General features: G+C 43.3%; 1 protein-coding gene across 1 annotated transcript; it reads left to right on the plus strand.

Annotated features, from left to right (window-relative positions):
- On the plus strand, window positions 1-23,839 carry LOC149304293 (hydroperoxide isomerase ALOXE3-like). The gene is made up of 14 exons (XM_089480397.1): window positions 1-147; window positions 3,085-3,289; window positions 4,111-4,195; window positions 4,918-5,040; window positions 7,862-7,965; window positions 9,036-9,208; window positions 11,703-11,846; window positions 13,292-13,495; window positions 14,420-14,506; window positions 15,340-15,509; window positions 18,308-18,429; window positions 19,177-19,277; window positions 20,432-20,602; window positions 22,879-23,839. Exons 1-14 carry the CDS (start codon window positions 1-3, stop codon window positions 23,056-23,058), a joined length of 2,016 nt encoding a protein of 671 aa, XP_089336523.1. The 3' UTR covers window positions 23,059-23,839.
- The last annotated feature ends 1,995 nt before the right edge of the window (window positions 23,840-25,834 follow it).

Consider the following 25,834-nt stretch of genomic DNA (forward strand, 5'->3'; position numbering starts at 1 on the left):
ATGGCTACTTACAAGGTCCAGGTGGCCACCGGCGACTACATGCTGGCCGGCACCTATAGCAGCATCTCCATCACTTTGGTTGGGACCCAAGGAGAAAGCACCAAGCATCGCCTGGACAACCTGGGAAAGGATTTCGTACGGGGGGCGGTGAGTGCTACCTTCTTTTTCTTTTCCTTTTTAAAAACAATATACTTTTTATTACTGCAACACCAAACAAAGACACCTACAAGCTATAAGAAACATTTCAACAAATGTTAAAATGCAAGCATTATTCACATTGTAATTAATTTACAGTTTACTGTTTGAATGTTAACATGTATTAATATGTATTATATTTAATTATTTGCGTAGAATGTATGCCACAGGCAGGCTTATTTTATCTATTTCATGTATTTTAATTGATTGTATGTACAGCATTGTGTAAATTTACAGTGCTATATAAATAAAAGTTAATAATAATAATAATAATAATAATAATAATAATAATAATAATTGTTCCATTTCACTTCCCTCTTGGCACTTTCTCTTTTTAGCCATTATCTTTGTAGTTTGGATTTGCATATTTATTTTCATTCATATCTTTATCTACGGTCCAAAACACACTGCAGAAATAGTCCATTCTGAGACCGCTTTAAATTGCCCTGGCTCAGTGCTAGGGAAGCCTGGGAATTGTAGTTTCTTGTGATGCCAGAGCTCTCTGACAGAGAAGGCTCAATGTCTCACACAACTACAGTCCCCAGAATCCCCTAGCATTCAGCCAGGGCAGTTAAAGCAGGACATCTCACAAGAAGGAATTGCCCAATTATTTCCTTCTCACTCAGGCTATTAAAAAGCATTCAATGTTTGGAAGAAATGTTGGGGTTAGAAGATTGTTGGAACTTTTTCACATACCATTAAATCTCGAGGTGGGGAAAGCGCATGTGAGGCATGTGCGACCTTCCACAGCCCATTTTTGTGCGCTTCCTTTTATTTGCAAACACTGAAAGTGTGGGTCATCCCTTTTGGAAATTTCCAGGAGTGGCAATACATCTTTCAAACAGGTTATGGAGTAGGAGGAGATGCTGTTCAACATTTTTAAAAATTTCCATTTTGCAAAACCAGGTGTAGTTCTCTAGATGCTTCTGGTTATTTATTTATTTATGTATGTATGTATGTATGTATGTATGTATTTCTATTTGTTTTTGAGGTTGTTTCATTTTTTGCTGCCTGCGTAGTCCCAGGAGGGTCCCACGGGGGAACAAGTGGCCCCTGGACTGACCACCATTGTCCACCTCTGAATTAAATCCCATGCAGCCATACCTCTGATAACAAAGGGTGCATGTACACTGTAGAAATAATGCAGTTGCCATTGAAAGTGCGGTAGCTCCATCATATTGAATTCTGAGATTTGTAGTTTTACAAGGTCTTTAGCTTTCTCTGCCAAAGATCTCCCACTTCCTATGACTCCCTAAGCACTGTGTCACACTGCTAAGCTTTTCATGGTCACCCAGTGATTTTTAGGGCTTAGTGGGCAAACCTGGAAGCTTGCTTTCCCAAGGCCTAGTCTGACTCTCCAACCACTGCCCCACACTGCCATGGCTCTCATGTTCCCCCAGTGATTTTTATGGCTTAGTGGGCAAGCCTGGACACTAGATCTCCCAATTCTTAGTCTGACCTTCTAACCAGTACACTCCCTGCTTAACATCTTGGGACCACCTGGTGATCTGCATGGCTTGGTGGCTGAGAGAGGAACTGGGCTTATTGCTGGTCTGGCTCTCTAACCACTGCACCTCATTGTCTCTCTGTGTCATCACTTGCTGGGAACTTTCTCCTCCCATCCTTGTAATAATAACCTTTAACTTCGATCTTAAGCACATACCTTCCTGCCTTAGCAAAGATCAGACAAACACATGGATCATTGGTTGGTCCCTTGTGGCTTCAGATCATATCTAGGTCAACCTTGCAAAAGAACTGGCTGGCTTTATCAGTCGGCCCACCCTCCGTGCCCATAAACTGTGCTTAGCATCAGATTTATCTACTAGCTAAATATATTACATTTTACAGCTTCTGATTATAGGAATGCTTTGCATACAAAAGGGAGGGGGGAATTGCTCAATGGTTTTTAGACATTTATTTTCAAACATATATATGCGCACGTGCACATGCACACACACACGCACACGGTCAGCCCTCCACATTTGCAGCTTTGACTTTTGCAGATTTGATTCTTCATGGATTTGATGCATATGTTCTCTCTAGGAATCTCTAGGTCTTCCAGTGCACCACTGACAGAGGTTGACCATAGAGTCATGATGGAGGACCTGGCGATTCCGAGAGAAAACACTTCGCTAGGCATTTGTAAGTCCTCAGTCATGAAGCCCCTGGGTGACCTTGGGCAGGGCACACTCTCTCAGCCTCAGAGGGAGGCAATGGAAAACCTCCTCTAAATGAATCTTGCAAAGAAAATCCCATGATAGATTCACCTTAGGGTTGTCATAGTTCGGAAATGACTTGAAAGCACACAACAATCCCAGCTTTGACAGGTGCTTTAATAGCTGTGGTCCGTACCCCTTGCAGCCCCTAATGATGCCATCTTGTCCTTTGCCTCTGGCCAAAATTGTCTGGGGACAGCCTTGATGCCTATTAATGGGGTCACCAATGAGCTATACATCCCCCACACTCCTCTTCTACCCTTTCTCCTTATCTCCACTTATTGCTGGCCTGTGGCCCCCAAGACCATGCTGGTTGGACAATGTTGGGATATGTAGTCCAAAGAACAACTTTTGGAGCAGGATCCTGGGGTGTGTGTGTGTGTGTCTGTGTTGTTATTTTTGAGGAGGTTTGTTTTTGGGTGTGTTCAAGTCTTTTCCAACTTGTGGCGACCCTAAGGCGAGGTCTATCATGGCTGAATACCACTATTCAGAGGAGGTTTTGCTATGGCCTTCCCCTGAGGCTGAGAGCATATGACTTGCCCAACCCTGGTCTCCAGAGTTGTAGTCCAACCATCAAACCACTATGCGATGCTGGCTCTCTTTTGAGGGGGTACCAAAGTGCTTTTCTGACTCATCCTCCAGACTCATTCATTTTCCTTTCTTGCTTATCTAGGTGGACGAGTACCAGTTGTCCATTGAAGAAGACCTGGGTCCCCTCCTCCTGATCCGACTCCACAAGGAGCCATACTTATTCTTCCCAAAGGACAGCTGGTTTTGCAGTTATGTCCGGGTGACAAGCCCGCAAGGAGAGACCTGGCACTTCCCCTCATACCAATGGTTGGAGGGGTATGGCACCCTGACTCTCCGGGAAGGAACAGGTATGGTGCTTCTGGATGTGGGATGGCCTTCTGATATCCCTCTTCGCTGGAGGTATAGATGGAGAAGGCGGGCAGCCATGTGGGCAAGACGGGAAGCTAGGTCTCCCAAGTCCAAGTCTGACTCTAACACGTGGCCTGCCTGGAGCTGCAGGTTAGACTACATGATCTCATGGTACCTCCCAACTCTGCAATTCTGACAGGCTGCCTTGGTAGCTTGGAGAGGAATGGTTGCACTCAGATATATCAATGCAGATTTGGTGGTCCTAACCCAGACTCTAATGAACAGGCAATGTAAAAGTTATCCTTTGGGACCTCAACTCCCAGAATCCTGGGAAGCAATTTGGGAACTACACTCCCCAGGAACTACATTTACAAGCTTGTTAGGTCCAAAATGGGAATTAGAAGGGCATCCAGATGTGCTTGGACTACAATTCTCAGCAGCCACAGCTGACTTAAATAATGGTGAGGAATGCTAGGAAATGTAGGCACGATATATGGAGGGCTGTATGGTTCCCAGCTCTGCCTCCAGAGCAATGTGTTAGCCAGAGACACCATGCAATTGTGCCTGCATGCGCGCACAAAGACTTGGCCTAGTGGAAGCCAGGGACATCAAAATTGAATGAAGAGATTACCTCTGGGCATGCAGAGAGTGCATCTTCCTTAGATACCACCACATTGTGTCATAGAAAAACAGAGATTTGGATACCATAAGGGGCATGGCATTGAAGCAAGTTTCCTCTTACTTTTTCATTTTTTTGGTAACTGCATAAATTAATATCTTAATTAATGGTCCTTCTCTGCTTCTCTCTTTGTTTTTCCAGCCAAAAAGGTTGCTGATGACTTGAGCAACCCACATCTTCTGGAGCTTCGCAAGGAAGAGCTGAAAAAGCAGCAAGAAATCTACAGGTGAGCCAGGGGTGCTGAGGCTCCCATCCCAGTGGGGTGGGGAATCCATGTTGGGTTTTAGTATGAATTTTAAAGGAACTGTACACAGTGTTGGGTTCTACTCCCAAAACAAGTTCAGCAGCTTGGACAGGTATTTTAAGGTGTGGACTAGAACCCAGAGTGGATTCACCACCAGCTGCCAATGTCCTGGGGTTTTCAGACTATAAGCCATAAGGCTCTCAGGATTCAAAGTGCCAGCATTTTTTAAAATATGATTATTAGTGGTAGTAGTATTAGTACTGAGCCAGCATGGCATAGTTGTTTGAATGTTGGGCTATGACTCTGGAGACCATGAAACCCACTGGGTGACCTTGGGCAAGTCACACTCTCTCAGCCTCAAGGAAAGACAAAGACCAACCTCCTCTAAATAAATCTTGCAAAGTAAACCCCATGCTAGGTTTGCCTTAGGCCAGGTCACCAAAAGTCAGAAATGACTTGAAGGCACACAACCCCAACAGTACAAGGTGTAACCTATGGGCTACAGGTAGCCCACAGGGGTTTATTGTGGCACCCAGTCTCCCAATGGGGGTCCAAAAGGCCCCCAAAAGGCCCTCTAGGCAGTTTTTTTGCCACTTCTTTTGCCCCATGTGGGTCAATTTAGACCGTTTTGGGAAAATAGGAAGGGAAGAGGGATTGGCTTTCCTTTGGAATGACTTTTATCTGATTGTTCTTTGTTACCACAGTTATGGGGAATATGCGCCAGGCTGGCCAAGGTGCCACAACGTTAGCAAAGTCGAGGAGCTCAATGCCAACTCCCAGTACCTCTTCAGCATGACCACCGTCTTCGCCATGCGGGCTGTCAAGTCGTGAGTTCCTTTGACCTTGGGGCTTGTCAGGGTGGTTGAGGAGCCTAGAGAATTGACTTTTGGGGGGACTACAACTCCCAGAATTCCCCAATTAGCCAAAAGGAAAAGCAACATTTATATAATGGAGGATAGCATATACAGTTTTTAAAACTGTTTTCATTTGCTTTAACGGATTGATATTCAGTCTGCTTTAGTGACGCTTCCTTGGGTGCATCCGCACTGCAGAAATAATGCACTTTGACACCGTTTTAACTGCTACCGCTCCATGCTATGGAAGTCTGGGATTTGTAGTTTGGTGAGATATTTTGCCTTCTCTGTCAGAGAACGTCGGTGCCACAGCAAACTATAGATCCCAGGTTTCCAATAATATGGAGCCACAGCAGTTAAAGCAGTGTCAAACTGCAGTGCGGATGCCGCCATTGCCTCATGTTTTATGAATTAATTTTTATCTGACATCTCATGATATGAGACAGAATTATAAATATTACAAATATTTTAATAAAAAATAGATGGTGCATCTATTAGTGAAAAGAAAGCAGACTCACAATGCAAAAATTCTGACATTAATGAAGATAATCTTTTAAATCCATTACATTTGAAAAAATGAAACTTTAGATGAAGAAAACAAGAAATGAAAGAACTGATTTTGTTCCTTGCTTGGTCTGTGATCACAGCAAAATATCAAGAATAGCTCCCATCATCCAGCATCAGCCACGCTGGCTGTGGCTGATGGGAACTGTGATCTAGAACGCCTGGAAGACATTGATTTATTATTATTATTATTAGTAGTAGTAGTAGTGAGCTTTATTTTTATAGAGCTGTAAATTTACACAGTGCTGTACATACAATTAAAATAGACAAAATAGACCTGCCTATGGAGTACAATCTATGAAAATAATTAAATAGAATACATATTAATACATGTTAATATTCAAACAGTAAAATGTAACAGACAACAAATTAAAATAACATTAGACAACAATCATGTAACGTCTGATTTGTGGAAGCTTGGTCTTCAATAGGGAAGGGAAGCATGCAACCCTCCGGATAGTGTTGGACTAAAATTCCCAGTGGCCCTAGTGAATTTAGAGAAATGCTAGGAATTGCAGTCCACTCCTCCTGTAGAACAACCTTCCAAAAACAGTGTCCTCTGGTTGTGCTAGACTATAACTCCCATCAGCCCCAACAATTGTGGCCAATGCTTGGGGTGATGGAAGGTGTAGTCTCACAATAATTGGAGGGTCATGGGGCTGACCACAGCTGAGTTAGAGGGACCAATATTCTGACCCAAGTTGGTTTTTGGACTGCAACTTCCAGAATGCCCTGCCGGCTGGCTGGAGGTTCTGAGAATTGTCTAAAAAAAAGCAAATATGTCCAAGGTCAAGAAATCAAGGTTTACATTTGTTACAGTCACAATCAGGGGATTCTGGGAACTATTGTCCAAAAAAGTAACATGCTTACAATCTGGTGATTGGGATGTATCTTTGTTATGTTTGCTGTCAGGGGATTCTGAAAATTGTATCCAAAAGCTACAATCTGGCGATCAGGGTGTACCTTTCGGGACGTAGCTAGGATTTTAGGAAGGGGGTGGGGTCCAGACTAAGTGCCACCATGGGCTTGGGTGCAGCGGCGCAGCAGCACACACCATTCATTTTTCTAATGAAAGGGGGGGTCCGGACCCCAAGATCCCCCCTTGGCTACGTCCCTGTACCTTTGTTCCATTTGTTGGCTGGGGATTCTGGGAGTTGTAGTCCAAAACAAGGGAATATGCCCAACCTCTGGAAATGAGGACTTCCATATGAGGTCCATCACATGCTCAGGTCATGCCACATCCTAGGCACCGGAGAGCCAACCTTCTTGCCACATCACCCCATTAGTGAGCAAGCGGATGCAGCATCCCACACCCCCAGGAACACCCCATTCCACAATCCCTGCCTGTGCCATCACAATTGTCCTCACCCCCACACCCACCTACACAGTTGTGCTTGATAAGATTGTCACCACAAGACTTTCCCAGAAGTCTGGTGCCAGTTCAACTTGTCAATCTGGATCGGGAGCTGCCATTTTGCCACATTAAGCAAAATTTCAGAAGAACTTGCTGTTCTCAGCTTTCTTCTTCCAGTCTCCTAAAAGGCCTCTGCATCTGAGGAAGTAGACCAGGGATGCATCTGCACTGCAGAAATAATCCAGGATGACCCCACTTTAACTGCCATGGCTCAATGGTAGGGAATTCTGGAAAGTGTAGTATGGATGTTGCAAAACTTGTCAGTTCAGTTTTGTGCACATGTAAGGCCGTTTAGTCCCAACGAGAACGCCAGTCATAAATAATAATAATAATAATAATAATAATAATAATAATAATTTGTATCCTGCTTTTCTTGTAAAATTGGGACCCAAAGGCTATTTCTGTTATCCTGAAGTATAGGCATGTATACTTTCCTGCTTGCCTCTCCTTCCACTGCTAGAAATAATTGCATTCCAATTGTTGTTATTGCTGCAATTATTATTATTATTTCGCATCAACTAATTAAAACTATTTTTAAGTATAAGCTTGCAGTTATCAAGGCTTTTCTGAAGCGCTTGGCAGGCTTACATAAAAATGCATCAGCTGATCTCCACAAACAAGAGCCAGTCTCTTCCCTTGACCATTTAATTCCCCAACAGTTTTGCAAATCCTTTCTCTTGCTAGCTAGGCTTTGGACTGTGTTCAGTAGCGCCATCCCCTGGTGGCTTTGGGAATGGGTACAAAGATGTTAAGCTTGGCAGATGTAATAAACAGTTGGTTTTCAGAGTTTCTTCTCTCTTGTGGTCTGCCCTTTAGGGAATTTGAGCTCAGGCTGAAAGGCTTCTCGAACCTCAGGGATTCTTGGCAAAACCTGGAAGATCTCCGCAAAGTGTTCTGGTTCAACAAAACACCTGTTTCCGGTGGGTTCCCACTTTCTTAGGAAGATGGGGCTGTAATGGCAGCGGTGAATCTCATGTTGTGGGGACATGAATCCTTTCCTCCCCCAGATGGGTTCGGCACATTGGATAGTTTTATTAAAGTTCAGAATGAAACCCAGAGTGGATTCACCAACCCCACCGGCCTCCCCGGGTAACAAACATCCTTATACCTCCTTTTCTAACCCATTATCCTCTCCTATGATATCTGCCTTATAGGAAATTTGGGACATGGCTTGGAAACGTGGCACAGGCTTTGTTGTTGTTCTTGTGTGCCTTAAAGCTGTTTGGTGACCGAAAGGGGAATGTGTCATGGGACTTTCTGAGGCTGAGAGTGTGTAACTTGCCCAAGGTCAGCAGTGGGTTTCCATGGCTGAGCAGGGAATCAAACTGTTTGCCATAGAGTTGCCATAAGTCAGAAAAGACTTGAAGGCACACAACAACAACAACAACAACAACAACCAGTCTTACTGCATGGCGATGCGGCACAAAGCAGCCAGCTCTTTTAGGAAGATAACATACAACACAATATTCTTTTGACATACAAAATGGCCATGTATTTCAGAAGAATGCCCCTATCTAATGGTAGGGCTGGCCTTCACTCCACCTCATACTAGATGCCAGCTTTGTTGGACACACATTTTGGGTTGTTTCCCAATAAATTGTAAATTGACAGGAGGTTGCATCTAAACCTGCATCTAATCCACTGAGAGCTTTACCTTCCACCACTTTGGCTGCATCCACACTGCACAAATAATCTGGTTTGATCCTACTTTTACTGCCATGGCTCAATGGTACGGAATTCTGGGAACTATAGTTTGTTGCAACACCAGAGCTTTCCTCACCCAATACTTTTAAGAGCTGAAAAGATTCCTTTTTTGGACTACAACTTCCAGTATCCCCTAGCTAGGGACTGCTGGGGGCTGTAGCCCCCCCCCCAAAAAAAAAAGAAAAGAAAAAAAGAGGAACATTTCTTAGATCAGCAACTTGATAATCCAAGAATTAACACTGTTTTCGATGTAAATGGACACTCCTTGTTCTGTTTACGACTGCAGAATATGTCACAGAACATTGGATGGAGGATGACTTCTTTGGCTACCAGTACCTAAATGGAGTCAACCCTGTGATGATCCAGAAATGCACCAGGATCCCAGACAACTTCCCCGTAACCAACGAAATGGTGGCTGGCTGCTTGGGGACCTCCACGACCCTCCAGGAAGAGATGCAGGCAAGTCACATCCATGTCCAATGGACTCTGCTAGAGGTGTTGGGTAACTCCGTTCCTTTCTGCTGGTGAACACAAACTCAGTGGTATAGCAATTACTCCCAGCTTGACCAAGCATTTTATGGGAGCTATCCAGGGAATACAGTTAGCCTTCCACATTTGCAGTGCTGACTTTTGTGGATTTGATTATTTGTGGTTGTGTCCTTCAGGACAACTCTGCCAGAAGTTGATCTTAGAGTTGTGCCAAGGAATGTAGACGTTCATGGAGAAAACACTTTTCAAGGCATTTGTAGGTCCTCCGGCATGATTCCATGATCAGCTTCTGGCAGATGTTGACCACAGAGTTGCACTGGAGGAGCTGGAGATTCCTAGAGAGGAGTTCTCTTGTGTAAAAAGAATAGTCTTTTTTTATTTGCAGTTTTTCCACATTCATGGGGGTCCTTCGCCCCTAACCCCAACAAATGTGGAGGGACCATTGTATTTTGGGGACAGGATCCAGCACCTTGGAGAGCTGCCATGAAGCACTTTGTTAAGCCCACTGTAAAGCCAAATGTGGATTCTCCATTCCTTTGGGATGGTGAATGCCTATACTATGCTATGGGGCCATTGTGGTTTGGGTGTCAGACTATTACTCTGGAGACCAGGGTTCAATTCCCAGCTCAGCCATGAAAGCCATTGGGTGACTTTGGGCAAGTCACAGCCTCTCAGCCTCAGGGGAAGGCAATGGCAAGCCTCCTCTGAACAAATCTTGCCAAGAAAACCCCATGAGAGGTTTGCCTTAGGGTCTCCATAAGTCGGAAACAACTTGAAGGCATGCAACTATAAATAATAATAAATAATAAATCTTTTTTACCCTATGTCTCCATGAGGATAAATAAAATCCATACAGTACAATGATAATCCCTGTTATTCCCTCCCTTCCCTAAAACATCAATTAAACACGAAAATAATCCATTAAAACAACAACGACACCATGCTATGCTATATTACTATAATAGCATAAGAAGTACAGTGGACCCTCCATATTCACTAGTGTTAGGAGCACAGGAGCCCCATGAAATTTGGAAAACTGCATATTAAATTTTTTAATGTGAGATAATATCTCTCTAGTAACTTCCAGTTGCACAACTCAGTTGTCGACTGCCACCAGAAGTTGAATATAGCATCACATTGGAGGACCTACAAAGGCTTCAAGAAGTGTTTTCTCTAAGAATCGATAGGAATTGCTTTGACAGCGTTTTGCTGTGTGTGGCCTGCTTACATAACCCTTTAGGAGTATGAGAGCAAGCCTGTGTTTTGTGTGTTGGACTAGGACTCCAGACGACTAGGGTTCAAATCCCCCCCTGGCCCTGGAAAGCCCTTGGCTAAGTCACATTCTCTCAGCATAGAGGAAGGCAATGGCAAACCCCCTCTGCAAAAATCCCACATGAATTTCTCAGATCGCCTCTCCTCTGAAGGATTACAAGTCTTATCTCTCAGCGGAGTTAAATTATGAGCATTTTTGTCCATTTCTCAGAGGGTTTTTCCCCCGTATTTTGGGGACTATATACTTTCTTTTCTTTTTTCTTTTTAACAGCAAACTCAGTGTTAGTGTGCAAAAAATATGGTCTTTTGTGCTGATGCAGCTGCTTTCTGGGCAGCAGTTTTGTCCTTTGTGCCAAATAAATAATTAAAATAAAATAATTCAAACCCCACTCAAGTTTTAGCTTTTGCAAAAACTGTCCCAAAGTGAAAAAATAAAGAAATCTCAAAGCAGTGGACCATTTTCTCAACACTGAACTCTGTTGGTTAGTTCCAATTAGAGTAGGACCTCTGAATCAATTGTTTTTAGTATATCATTTTAGTATTTTAGCATTTTATAGCGTTGGGTTTTTTCATCTCTTTTTGATTATATATGTTTGATGTTTCACCGTTTGGTGAAAGGGAGTTATAAACATTTTTATTAATTGTTGAATGGTGAGTTGACAGGTAAATTAATCCCATTGATTCAATGAGTCTACTCTAGTTAGAACAAAGATGGAACTGAACCCAGGGTATCTCAGAATATTTGGTGATGAGGCACCTTTTCTTACCTTGTTTTTCCTGTCTGTAAAATGGGAATACCAATGTACCGTCCAGATATGGTTCTTTACTAGGACTCCATGAAATTGACACCTGCTATGTCAATGTAATAATAACAGATACACCGAGGCTGTGTCCACACTGCAGAAATAAACCAGTTTGACACTGCTTTAACTGCCATGGCTCAAGGCTATGGAATTCTGGGAATTGTAGTTTCATGAGACATTTAGCCTTCTCTGTCAGAGAGCTCTGGTGCCACAATGAATTGCAAATCCTAGGATTCCATTGCATGGAGCCATGGCTGTTGAAGCCGTGTCAAACTGGATTGTTTCTGCAGTGCAGATGCAGCCCCACAGTGGTGTGTCCAATGTGCTATGTGTCTCAATTGGATTAATCTGTCTTTTGTGTCTCCCTCGCCTCCTCTTCCCACTCCCAGAAAGGAAACATCTTTATTGTTGACTACAAGATCCTTGACGGCATCCCGACTTGCAAAATAGAGGGGAAACCCCAATACATCACAGCCCCGCTCTGCTTGCTGCACCTTAACTCCAACGGGCAGATGATGCCATTGGCAATCCAGGTACCAAAAGTCTGTGGCTGGTTCATCATCCCTATTCTTTAGGAACAACTGGTGGCTTCTATATCAGTGGTACAGTGATTCCACTCTCGGGCTGTGTCTGCATGGGCAAGGATAGTCCAGGAGCAGCCTGGAGTATTCAGGCCCCAAAGTTGTCTTAAATCCCCCCCTCGTGTTACTTGTGCATTCTGGAACAACAATGAACAAGTGTTCATACAGTGTCCTGCTGTGCCACTTGCCACTGCCACTTGCATGAGTGGAACGAAGCAAAGCACCCAGCCTTGACCATAAGGCTGGGCGCTTCACTGTGATCTCTGCCAGCAGTGGTGGTGGGTGGGTTTTCTGGGGAGATCCAGAGCAAAAGGTGAGCTATTAAAATTTGTTTTAAAGATGTTATAATGTGGATTCTGTACTGAACTGGCCATACATGGTCAGGACAGTTTGCACCAGAATTGGCGATTGGGACCTGCATTGTTTGGACTGATCACCATAAGGACAGGAAAAGAGGTTGTTGTATTATTTTATTATTGTTATATGGCCCTTGCAGAAAGGACCTAAGTGAATGATAAAGGAGCTCTCCAAAACATTTAAAATATTTTAGAGGGATTGGGTTCAGCACGTTGCAGAGCTGCCTCGAAGTTAAGCTGAAAACCTGGAGCAGATTCTAGGGCTGCATCCGCACTGCAGAAATACTTCAGTTTGACACTGCCATGGCTCATTGGTATGGATTTCTGAGAAGTGTAGTTTCCGCTCTGCTCTGGCACCGCAACAAACTACATTTGTTTGCATGTGTATATGGAAAACATTTTGGGCAAGGGCAGCAGAGGCTGGGCTTCCTTTTTAGGGGAACATCTGCAGCCACACTGCAGAAATAATCCAATTTCACAGTTTGCTATAGAACCAGAGCTCTCTGATAAAGAAGGTTAAATGTCTCACAAAATTACAATTCCCAGAATTCAATCGCATCAAGCCAATGCAGTTAAAGTAGTGTGAACCTGGACTATTTCTGCCGTCAGGATGCAGCCTAAGATGCAAAAGACAAAGAAAAGGGAATGGCAGTGGAGGGAAGGGATGACATGCAGAAGTTACTGCCTTGGGATGGAGGAAGGGCTTTTCCATCCTACGCTACTGGGCCAAGGCACAATGGAGCTGTTCCTGCCTCTTTTCATCTCCCTGGAGGAACAGCTACTCATGGAGGCTTCCAAGAAAGGCGACTCACCCTCCTGCCCCAAGAAAGATAAGTAGCAGCAATTGAGGGCCACGAAACAAAACAAAACAAAAAATCCTTGGAGGCCACATGCAGCCCAACAGATGCACTTGACCCACCTCTGCCCTAAGGAAAGGAGAGCAGCACAGAACTCTTGATGCTTCCCTCTCCTGCCACCTCCTTGCAGGCACCACTCAGGACAAAAAACAGCTGAACTTTGGTCCTTCTTCCTTCCCGGCAGCTCAAGCAGACCCCAGGTTCTGGGAATCCCATTTTCCTGCCCACTGACCGCAAATGGGACTGGAACCTTGCCAAGATCTGGGTGCGGCTGGCCAACTTCCACGTCCACGAGGTCAACACCCACCTCCTCGAAGCCCACTTCCTTGGCGAAGTCTACGCCATGGCCACTCTTCACCAACTCCCCATGTGCCACCCAATCTACAAGGTAAGATCAGCACTCCACAAGGAGAAATGCTCATGTACATACCAGCAACCTGCTGGCCCAGTGGGATGATTCTAGGAGAGCCTCCAGTCTTTCTTTGGTACCTCTGAAACTATTTTTGTCTTTGCTTTTTCCCCCTTACAAAGAAAAAACAGCATCCCAGTCCTTATTTCCCTTTACATGAGCCTGAAAACATGGCAACTGTGTCACAGAAGCTTGGCAATACATCAGAGTCCTTTAGCTTCATTGCATATGAAAATGCCATCAGTGAGCTAATCCTATCACAATTTGGAATGTTTGTGCAAGGTGTTGCGCCAAATTTGGCCACCCTTGCATGGACCAAAATCCTAGAATCCATTTTGGCATTTCTCAGGATGTGGAGGAAAAAGCAGGCATATAGGATGGACCTGTAGAAAATTTGGATACTGGTGTTACACAGCAAAAGTGGGCTACTAGAGGCTAGTGGGCAACATTAGCCACCCAGGAGACCTTGGAGGATTGAACCTCATCCATGCCCTAATCATAATAAATAAATAAGCAAACAAACATATGGTCCCAAATGCCCCCCAAACCTTCTAGGGCATGTTAGGAGCATTCTTGCCATGTTTTGAAGGGGCCCAGGCTATTTTAGGCTTAGGAAAAGCCTTTTTTTTTTTTTACAACTGAAAGTGACCATGAAACCACTTTGTATTTACTTTCTCTTGTAAATAAAGTTTGGGCCTAAAATTGCCCAAAAATGTAATGAAAATGCTCCCACTACAACCAGAGGTCATTGGGACCAAAAATTTGACATCTTTGGCATCTTGGGGAAGTGAGCCAAAGACATGTACTTGTCCTATTCTTGTTACACAGAAATTATTTGGAAGGTGAAGCCTAAGCTTAGACCTTGTGTGTTGTGTTTCCCCCAACTCTCTTCTCTCCCCGCAGCTCCTGATCCCCCACACCCGCTATATCTTCCACATCAACACTCTCGCCCGCACCAATCTGCTCAAGGCTGGAGGGTTACTCGATACGGTAAGCACATCCCATCTGACTGGCCCAACAGGGCAGAGAATTTGCTATAAACTGCTTTTAATTATATTATTTAATTATATTACAACTTTTGCATGATGAAATTTGTTTTAGCAGTACAGGTTGAGTCTCCCTCATCTCGAATTCCAAAATCCTCCTAAATCCAAAATTGTCCATACAGATGGTTGAGACAGTGACACCTTTGCTTTCGGATGGTTCCATGTACACAGACTTTGGTTCAGACCCAAAATGATTTAAAATGTGTACAAAATTACCACCAGTCTATGTGTACAAGGTGTATATGAAACATAGATGAATTTCATGTTTAAACATGGGTCCCATCTCCAAAATATCTCATTACCTATATGCAATTATTCCAAAATCTGAGCAAAATCCTAAATCCAAAACACTTCTGATCTCAAGCATTTTGGATAAGGAAGACTCAATTTGTATCTGTTTTAACTTTTAATACATTCTTCTAGAACACGGCCTCATGGCCCACAAAAAACTATTGTTTGTAAGCCACCTTGAGTCCCAGACTGGAGGAGCAGGGGCATGATAATGCTTCTACTAATACTACTAATACTAATTCCACTCAAAGTAGCAACATACTACTTATGTTATTAATAATACTAATGCTACTAATGCTAATACTAATAATGGATGTACAGTACCAAGCCAACATTGGCAGGGTGCATTCTGATCAGAATCTCAGAGAAACTGAGATTTCTTTGCACCCTTGAATCACCTTCAGGTCTAAAAAGACATTCTGCTCATGCTAGTCTGAGGTCCATGTTTACTTTGTGGTCCCTTCATTCTTGCCTCTCTCTCCGCAGTCAACTGCGACCGGCCGGGATGGCATGTTGCAGCTCCTCGCCAGGGGCACTCAGGTGACCAAGTACTCTTCCCTTTGCCTCCCAGATGACCTCGAAGAGCGAGGTGTCGCCAACGTGCCCAATTATTACTACAGGGACGATGGGATGAAGATATGGACTGCCATAAACAAGTCAGTGTTACGACTCTTGAACAAGGGAGGTATTTCTGAGTTAAATAGTGCAAGGAGGGATGGTCTTGCAATCAATTAAAAAGAAGTGAATTGTCTGTTTAGAAGAAGGAAGTTTGCCCTTTTTGTGGTCAGTGGAGTAAGTGGGACTTCTGCCTCCAGGTAGATGAGTTTTACAGTCCTTATCAACATCAGGGCCAAATGTTAACAGCTGTCCAGAGATACACAGCCAGACCTCTGTATCTATGGATTCTTTATGCGTGGATTCAACCATTCATGGTTTGAACATACAGTATTAGAAGGATATATAAATTTCATAAAGCAAACCTTGATTTTGCCATTTTATAAAAGGGACACTGTTTTACTGTGCCTTTGTATTTAATGGGACTTGAGCATCCACCAATTTTGTTATTCATGGAGGCCCCAGCGGATACCAAGGGTCCACTGTAGAATGAGTTAATTTCTATTAGTGACCTTAATGGATTTTTTTCTTCATGAGCTCTGCAATTGCATCTGAGAAAAGTCATAGGGAGGCAGAGAATGGACCAGGGAAGCGAATTTTCCTCTGTTGCTAGCCACCTTTCACAACTCTTATAGCTATGGATTAGAGATGGCCCTTGTTTATGCACTTAGGGGCTGGCATGGGGGCAGAGTGGGGGCATATCTTGGTCTGTTCATGTTGGTTTCTTGTTTGTATGGAGGGTGGGTTTGCACTTTGTTGAGATATTATTGTAACCATTGTTTTGTGGAATTTTAATGTTGGAAACCGCTGTGATCTGTACTGGAATAGCGGTATACAAATAAATTTTATTATTATTATTATTATGGCATCCACACAACGCATGCCTCAGTGGTGCCCCCATGGAGGTGTGACACATGGCGGGCAGTACTATGATGCTCCTCTGGCGCTGTGTCCAGATGTCGCAGCACCAAAGGAGCACTGTAAAGCCATGGCACCAGTGGCTATGGTGCTTTTCCCAAACTTTTGTGGCTCCTTTTGGCACTGCAGAAATGACAGATCGGGGCATGGCATGCGGTTGCCATGGCCCTGATCTGGCAATGATGGAGGCGGTTGCAGGCCACCCCTTCTGAGGCAGTCTGTACAGCCTCTTAGATTTCTTTCTTTGCTTCTGCACCATGAGATCGTTGGGAGTCTGTCTGCCATCAATCTTACTCAGCAAGATGCCCCCCCAGCCCAGGGGAATCCTGATTCGGACAGCGATGGATTGCCAGCCAGGTTTAGGAGAATTAGTTGTTTAGGGGACCCCACCAGCAAAAGGGCTGGGATGCTCATCTGCAGCATACCATCTGCTGCATCATTGACGGCAAATGCAACTTACTTTGTAGCAGGAAGGTATGCCAGTGTTGAGCACTGAAAGAATTCTTGTGGAGTTTTTTTGTGTGTTTTTAAGGCTATGTGGCCATGTTCTAGATGCCAGCCACAGATGCTGGCAGAACGGCAGAAACAAACTCTTCCAGAACAAGGCCACATAACCTGAAAAACCCACAAAACTATGGCCTTCAACTTCACAAATTCTTGTGGAGGTTTTCAACTCACCCAGAAAGAAAAGACAGTCAGAAAAGGAGTGATCCATGGATTCTGGAAAAGCCAAGGGCCACAGCCTTGGGGTTGCATGCCAACCCAGAGCCACACTTTTCCCTCCCCTGTACTAGCTTTCCTCTTCCAAATAATGCCAAAAGAAAAGACATTTTCCAGTGGCATCCTCCTCCCTGGAGGATCTCAAAGGGAGGGAGCTAATTGTAGACGCCAAATTCTGTGGAAAGAGCACATTACATACACACACACACATACACACACACAGAGACATACACACACGCAACCTCATTTGGAGATGTCTTTCCAGTAGGCCAGCTTACTTAAATGCTCCCCTTGAGCCAAAGTTGTTAATTAGACCCCCTTTTTTGCATATTTGCAAGGGTGGTGCTTCAAAACAATAACAGGCAATTTAAAATGAAACCTCAAACTAGTTTTTAAGGACTTTCTGTTAGTGTTTTTCCCCCCAAAACTACTCAGACGAAACCATAGTTCATTGCGAAGAACCTTTGGGAATGTGGATGGGACTGGTGGCATCTATGGCATTGGGGTAATGAAGGAACTCCAGGTTTTGGCCTGAATTTGAAAGGATCTTTCCAAGACTGGTGTTATGATGTTGTAGAGGGGGAGACAAGGGGACTTGTGACTGTCTTCCTTTGAGGCTGAGTGTGTGTGTGCGTGCGTGTGTGCATGCATGTGTGCGTGCGTGTGTGCGTGTGACATGGCAAAGCAGGGATTCAAACTTGGTCTCCCAGAGTCCTAGTCCGACGCTCAAACCATTACACCACTCTCATCTACTCAAAGATCTCACCATTACATGTTGCCTGCTTTTCTTCCAATAGGGCTCCTGTCTAGATAGATAGATAGATAGATAGATAGATAGATGATAGATAGATATCAACAAGTGACAGATTTCAAAATTCAGACATGCAAGTCTCATCCACACTGCAGAAATAAAGCAATTTGACACCGCTTTAACTGCCATGGCTCCCTGCTATGGAATGCTAGGATTTGTAGTTTGGTGAGATATTTTGCCTTCCCTGTCAGAGAGCTGTGGTACATCACCAAACTACAAATCCCAGAATTGTATAGCATTGGGCCATGGCAGTTAAAGCGGTGTCAAACTGCTTTATTTCTGCAGTGTGGCAGCAACTGCAGTGATGCATACATTTGTGACATTTCCATGCATCTTCATGAAGGGATTTGATAAATATTTCAGGCTGGTCCTCTTTCCTTCCACATTCAGGTTTGTCTCTGGTATTGTTGGGGTGTACTACAAAAGTGATTCAGAGGTAAAGAATGACCCTGAATTACAAGCCTGGATCGATGAGATCTTCACAGAAGCTTTCTTGGGCAGAGAGTCCTCAGGTAATCCTCTCACTATTTCTGATCTGTTTCTTTGCATTCGGTTTCAGTGAGTAGCTTCCTTGGGAAGACTGGGTCCTGTTAAAGAATATCACAAAACTGGATATCCCAGAATCCCATCACATTGAATCATGGCTGTTAAACTATTCAGACTATTATCATGTTAGAGTTTGACTATGTAAAGCACTGTACAAACTTGACAGCATTCTATACATAAGATGATGATGATGATGATGATGATGATGATGATGATGATGATGATGATGATGATGTGAAAAATATCAGTATGCAAAAGGATCCTATGTCTTTGAGGCTGAGAGAAAGTAGTTGTTAGCCTAAGCTTTCACAAATTCAGTCTGAGGAAGTAGAACGACATTGCATCTGCACTGTAGAAATAATGCAGTTTGACGCCCCTTTAAGTGCTGTAGCAACATCGTATGGAATACAAGGCATTTATAGTTTTACAAGGGCTTTAGCCTTCTCTGCCGAAGGTTACTGGAGGCTCACAAAACTAAAAATCCCAGGATTCTGCAGGATGGAACCATGGTAGTTAAAGTGGTGCCAGATTGCATTATTTCTGCAGTGTAGATGCACCCTGCGTCCATGAAAGCTTAAGCACTAATTTCTTTCTCTCAGCCTCAAGGGTGCTACAAGATCCCTTTGCAACCATGCAGGAGCTTCTTTTGAATTGCCAGAGAAATACCAAACTTTCTGTCCAGACCTGACTCCAAATTCTTTTCTGAGCAACAGGGGCTCCTTCCTCCCTGGAAACCGCGGCTGAACTCATCAAGTTCCTCACCATGATCATCTTCTGCTGTTCTGCGCGACATGCGGCTGTCAATAGCGGCCAGGTACGTGGTCCCATTTTGCAGGATACTCTCTTTTTCTAGCTGCCCTGCTCCACCGTTGTCACTTCTGTACTTTTCCAAGTCCATTCCATACACCAGTAATACTCCGGGGCAGCTCCCTTAACAGTGGAGATGTGGATCTTCTTTGGGTCTTAATCCAAAATTTAAAAGAGCTGTCCAAGGTGCCTTGGATAGTCCCCTGAAATCTGGGAGAGCAACTGCTTAGGGACCAGGCTCCAGTTCCTCCCACAGACCCCCTTGTGGGTCAAACCTCCCTTCATAACAGCCCCAATACTTCAGTTTTCATCAAACGCCTTCTCAAAATAGAGTCTGGCATTGACTTGTATCATATCTGATCACCATTTTGAGAAAGACTGTGATGAAAAGAGAGGTATTTGGGAATTGGTGGGGGGGGTTCAGGGTCGAGGTGTTTTCATAGCTTTGCAGGGTTCATGGTTTTTGGGTGAACATATTTATTTATTTATGATAAAAATATGTTATTTTATGAAAACCATGTTATTTTAACACATTTAATTGTTTAAATAAATAATCACAATCTGTCTCAAAATGGCATCTGGAAGTGACTTCTATCATTTCTGATCACCATTTCGAGAAGGACTGTGATTAAAAGAGAGGCATTTGAAAATTGTGGGGGGGGGGGGTGTTCAGGGTGGAGGAATTTTCATACCTTTGCGGGGCTTTTTGCATGGTTTTTGAGGGAACAGTTTTAATTGATCATTTAATTAATTAAATAATCAAAATGGACTCTGTGGAAGTGACTTGTATCATTTCTAATCACCATTTTGAGAAGGAGAAAAAGAGGTAAACAGGAATTGTGGACATCAATTTGTTTTAGTGGGGGAAGAGCTGGGAGGGTCTTTGGGGCTTGGAAGGAGGCTTCATGAGCCACAAAAGTGGGGCCCAGGGGTGGCATGAAGCCTACAGGCCCCCACTTTTGCATTAAAGTTCGGACTAAAACACCGTGTCCCTGATATGGTAGCCCTCAATCACTACTGGATCCAACCCATTGCATCAAATTGGTGTGTGTTGGGGGAAACAGGCATTCCTTCAGAGGGGGGTCCCCCCTTCCTCTTCTCTAAATTCCACCAAGTTTTTCTTCCTTACTCCCTGACACCTTTTTGCATGTTGTACCACAGTTTGATTTCGCTACCTGGATGCCCAACACGCCAGCCACTTTACGGCAACCCCCTCCCAAAGTCAAGGGCACGGCCACCTTGGAAAGCATCCTGGACACACTTCCGGACATCAGCTCCACCTGCGCACTTTTGGTGGTGCTCTCCGTCGTGAGCTATGAGCTGGCTGACCTGGTGAGTGGCACTGCGGTGGGAGGAGGGAAACAGAGGGAAACACGGCATCCAGGACATTGTGTTTTATTTATTTTACACTGGCCATATTTAGGCAGTGTCGCTGTCGCTGCGTTCTGCTGTACAAACTCTGCACAAACGGGTGGCAAGGTTGGACTAGGTAATCTCAAAGATCCCTCCCGCATTTATATGATCCCTGGATTTAATAGAATGATTGAGCAGTAGTCATTCCTGTGAGTAAGATCTGTTTGTGTTTCCTCATAAGGAAGCTCTTTTCCTCAAAGCAGCCCTGAAATGTTCATTCAAAGATTCCTCCCTACAGCTCTTGTTCAGCAGAGCTGGGAAAATACTGATGAATAATCTATTTCCTGCAACTTCATTACTTTTTCCTACTAGTGGGAGCCTTCATTGCTAATCCCCCTCATTCTTCTTTGACTTTTCTAACACAAGGATAATTCAACACTGAACAGGAAACACTAAGGAGTTTATCATGTGAAGGAGATCGGGGGTTTATCCCGTGAATATCCCAGAAAAATTGCGTAATTACACAAAACGATTTCACATGACGTCACACAAAAACTGCTATTAAAGTGGTCACAAATAAGCATTAACATGCATCTTTTTACTTTTGGGATTTCAGTGACAATGCATTTTCGATATCACTTTATTTACACAATTGCGTGTGATCATCTTTCGCACAATTACTTGCCATTTTTGCTTTATTTCTGGGATGCTTTAAATGCACTTTAATCTGTCTTTAATGCTGGAATTAGCCCCAGTGTGATAAACTCCATAGAGGCAAGAGCCACAGAAAGGAAGCCTCCAGTGAAGGACACAGTAGCCCCCAAAAGCCTTGCTGGTGTTTTAGCTCACAATAGATGGCCCTAAAAATTATGCAGGTTGGGTCTCCCTTATCCAAATTGCTTTGGGCCAGATGTGTTTGGGATTCCAGATTTTTTCCCAGATGTTCGAATATTTGCATTTACATAATGAGCAATCTTGGACCCAGCTCTAAGTCTGAAATTCACTTATGCTTCGTATATACCCCATATACATAGCCTGAAGTAAATTTTATAAATACTATTTTTAATAATTTTGTGCATGAAACAAAGTTTGTGTACACCAAACTATCAGAAAATAAAGGTGTCACTATCTCAGCCACCCATGGAAAAAGTTTAGGATTGTGGAGTATTTTGGATTTCCGAATCCTGGATAAAGGAGACTTAATCTGTGTTATACTCTAAAAGATTTGCAACAAATGAAGCTGTAAAAACACAGAACATAGCCACCCAAACACCGGACTGTTCTAAGCTTGCAATAATCTCCAGTTGATCTATGAATAAAAATTGAATTAAAGGTGATTATTCCAGTTGAAATGGGCTGTGCAGTTGGGGGGGGGGGGACTTAGTCAAGTTTCACTTTAATTATGCCTTCATTTGTAAAAAAATTCACTTCAGCTATATCCCAGCTCTCATAAATTTTCATGCATTCTTTGTATGCATTACATTTATTACATTCACATGCTGCAGTTCATTTATATGAGTGAGCTGAAGTCAAACATAATTTTGACACCCATTTGAATCCAGACAGGAAGTTAATGGCCTAACGTTTGTATTTCTATATTGATTTGGTTCAGTTTTCTTGGCAAGATTTGCCTGTCTCTCTGAGAGAGTGTGATGTGCCTAAGGTCACCCAGTGTGTTTCCATGGCCAAGTGGGGATTCAAGTTAGGACAATCCCCCGCGAAGTCAAAGGCTTTCATGGCTGGCATCCATAGTTTTTTGTGGGTTTTTGGGGCTATGTAGCCATATTCTAGAAGAGTTTATTCCTTTCAGAGAAAGATGCCAGCCACAGATGCTGTCAAAACATCAGGCATAAACTCTTCTAGTACATGGCCGCATAGTTTGAAAAACCCACAATAAACAATCCCATGTCTTAGGGTTGCCAGAAGTTGGAATTGACTTGAAGGCACACAGTGACAACAACACAAAGATCCCCTTCATTTAATGGGTCTAATTCATGTCAACGGGATCGTGAATCCACTCTGGATCTGTGTTTAAAGTTTAAAGGAGCTGTCCAAGGTACCGAAGCTCAGCAACTTGGAAATGCTCAGACTCAAACCCAGAGCGGATTCACCACTTTACTTGACATGGGAACCACCAGCCTTTCCACTCCAGCTGGGATGAAGCACTGGATTTAGGTTCCTTCTGGAGGCGCCTATACCTGTTCTTTTTGCCCACCTGTCTCCCCAATACCTCCCCAACCCTCTCTCTCTTCCAGAGACGCCTGGGCCATTACCCCGATGAGCATTTCAGCGAAGAGGAACCCAAAAGACACATGGCGGCCTTCCAAGCAAGCCTGGCTCTCATCTCTAAGGAGATTGAGGAAAGGAACTGGGCTCTGCCCCTCGCCTACAACTACATGAACCCGGCTGTAGTGGAGAACAGCATCACCGTGTAACCTCCGAGGAACTCTTCTTGCCATCGGTCCCCACTCTTGTTGGTTTTCAGGAAGGACAATGAGGACAGATGCCTTTGTTTTGGCCTCTGAAATTCATTTGATGTCTATTGAATGTTGTGCTTTAGCAACGGAGGGTGGACTAGCTAGCTCTTCGGGTCCCTGAGTCTATGATGATTTGTCTTCAGAACTAGATAGCCATTTTGCATGCTGATTTTTTAAACGGGAAAAGCAGACATGAAGTGAAATAAATAGTATTTCATGGATAAATAAAGAGGTGTTCTCCTAGAAATACTGAAGTGAGAAGCTCAGTTGCTGCAATCAGGAAATCCAGAATTTTGAAAATATTCAACATGAAGACAGGGTGAACATTGTACTAATCTGGATCATCATCATCATCATCTTCATCATCATCTTTATTAATTTCCTGCTGTTCCTGCCAGCTCTAGGACTCAAGGTGGCTTGTTTAAAAGCAGTTCTAGCTAAAATTCACAGCACAAATCTATACAAAAGTTGAAATAGGATTATAGAATCATTAGAATTAAAAGCTGTTTAAGAGCAGACCCATTTTACAAAAGAATATATATGCATATATGGACAATACAGTACATTATTAAAGACCCTTTCTCCGAGTTCCGAAAGGACATTTGAAGCAAAAAAGGTCTTCACCTGCCTAGCATAAATTTCTACACACACACACACACTAAACAGAACATATTAGAACAGAACAGAATAGGGTCAGTCCCACCAAATCCACTGATTTTATATCCGTGGATACAAGCATCCATGGCTTGAATTTTATATATATATATATATATATATATATATATATATATATATTCCAAAAAGCAAACCTTAATTTAAGGGACACTATTTTATTATCCATGGTATTTACTATCCTTGGATTTTGGCATCTGTAGGGATCCTGGAACCAAGCCCCAGCAGATATCAAGGGCCTAAAGTAAATACAATATGTGCACAATTTAAGTTTATAACAATAAAACTCAGGTGTTGGAGAAAGGGCAAGATAAAAATAAATGAAATAATAGTAGTAGCGATGATGATGATGATGATGATGATGATGATGATGATGAGAAGAAGAGTAGTAATAATAAGCAGAACATAGCAATTCCAGTGTATATAAATGCCTTTTTGCAGAAGTGTGAAATGGGGAACCATTTTAATGCAAATCTTTGGCTGCATCCGCAGTGCAGAAATAATGCAGTTTGACACCACTTTAACTACCATGGCTGAATGCTATGGAACTCTGGAATGTGTAGTTTTGTAGTATAATGGATCTTCTCTCTCAGAGAGCTCTGATGCCATAACAAACTACAAATCCCAGAATCCCATAGCATTGAGCCCTGGCAGTTAAATTGGTGTCAAACTGCATTATATCTGCTGTGTGGATGCAGCCTGAGTCTTTAAAAAGACAAAACAATTCTGCTCTTCTTCATCTGTTTTCACCCCTTCTCACTATTTGCTCATCTCACACTGAGAATTCACAGTATTAATGTGTGGATTCCCTCCTGCAGCATAGCATCCATTAAAATGTGATGCTAGTCGAGCAATAGATTCTTTTCTGCAAAATGCTCACAGGCCTTCTGTGGTTCTTTCTCTTAAATGGGGGAGTTTTGCTCAGTTGTTTAAAATCTCAACTTCCACTGCATAATACGATGACATTTGCACACTGGGGGAAATATTGCAGTGAAACTTAAATTAAATGTTCCCCTATCTGACGCTGTGTGTCTTCAAGTCATTTTCGACCTACCTATGCCAACTCTAAGATGAAGGTATGACAAGGTTTTCTTGGCAGGATTTGTTCAGAGGAGGTTGGCTACCATCACCTTCCTCTGAAGCTGAGAGAGTGTGACTTGTTCAATGCCATCCAGTGGGTTTCCACGTCAGCGTGAGAGCATTCGAACCATGGTCTCCTGCTATCCTGAAGACTCAGGCTCTCTACACCATGCTGGCTCTCAGGCTCAAGTTCGATGGGTTACAATCATCCACAGCCAGAGCTTGAAAAAGTTTCTTTTTTGGACACAGCCCCCAAAAGTAACTTCTCCAGGCTTTGATTTCCAGTAGATTTGCTCCTTCCTTTACCCTACTGAACAACCTGCTAGTAAGACAGGGATTCCAGTCCACTTAGCCATGAGAGAAGAATATAAAAAAGCTTCTATATCTTGAGTGTCTCATTTAAAGTTTGGAATAAAACCCACTGTGGATTCACTGCCCTACTGTCATGCGGCCACCAATATGTTGCACCAAGTCTACTCTGCTTGGCCTTCCTCAGCCATCTCCTGCTCTGCTAGTTTGCAACTCATTCTCTAAGGGTGCATCTACACTGTAGAAATAGCGCAGTTTGACACCACTTTCAATGCCATGGTTCCATCCTAGGAATTTGGTGTTTTGTGAGGCACCAGCCCTCTTTGGCATCGAAGGCTAAAGACCTCGTGAAACTACAAATTTCATAGGATGGAGCTACAGCACTTACAGTGGTGTCAAACTGCATTATTCCTACAATCTAGATGTACCCTAAGTGTTTATTGGGATCAATTGTTTCCCTCCATCCCAACACACAAACAGAGGTTTTTAGAGATGTTTCCAATTCCTCCCCTCTAAAGATTATTATGAACTTGTTCTGTCAAATCCTTATAAAGATGAGGGTTTCCTTCAGTGGGGAGCCCTCCTACACAGACCCCATTGACATGAATGGCCCTTGCCCATTTTGATGGAGCATTCTGCAAAATTGACCATGATATATGAAATTTGTAGTGTC

This window comes from Sceloporus occidentalis, unplaced genomic scaffold, assembly GCF_023333645.1.
Source record: "Sceloporus occidentalis isolate IW3139 unplaced genomic scaffold, rSceOcc1.0.p SCAF_14, whole genome shotgun sequence".
Taxonomy (NCBI): domain Eukaryota; kingdom Metazoa; phylum Chordata; class Lepidosauria; order Squamata; family Phrynosomatidae; genus Sceloporus; species Sceloporus occidentalis.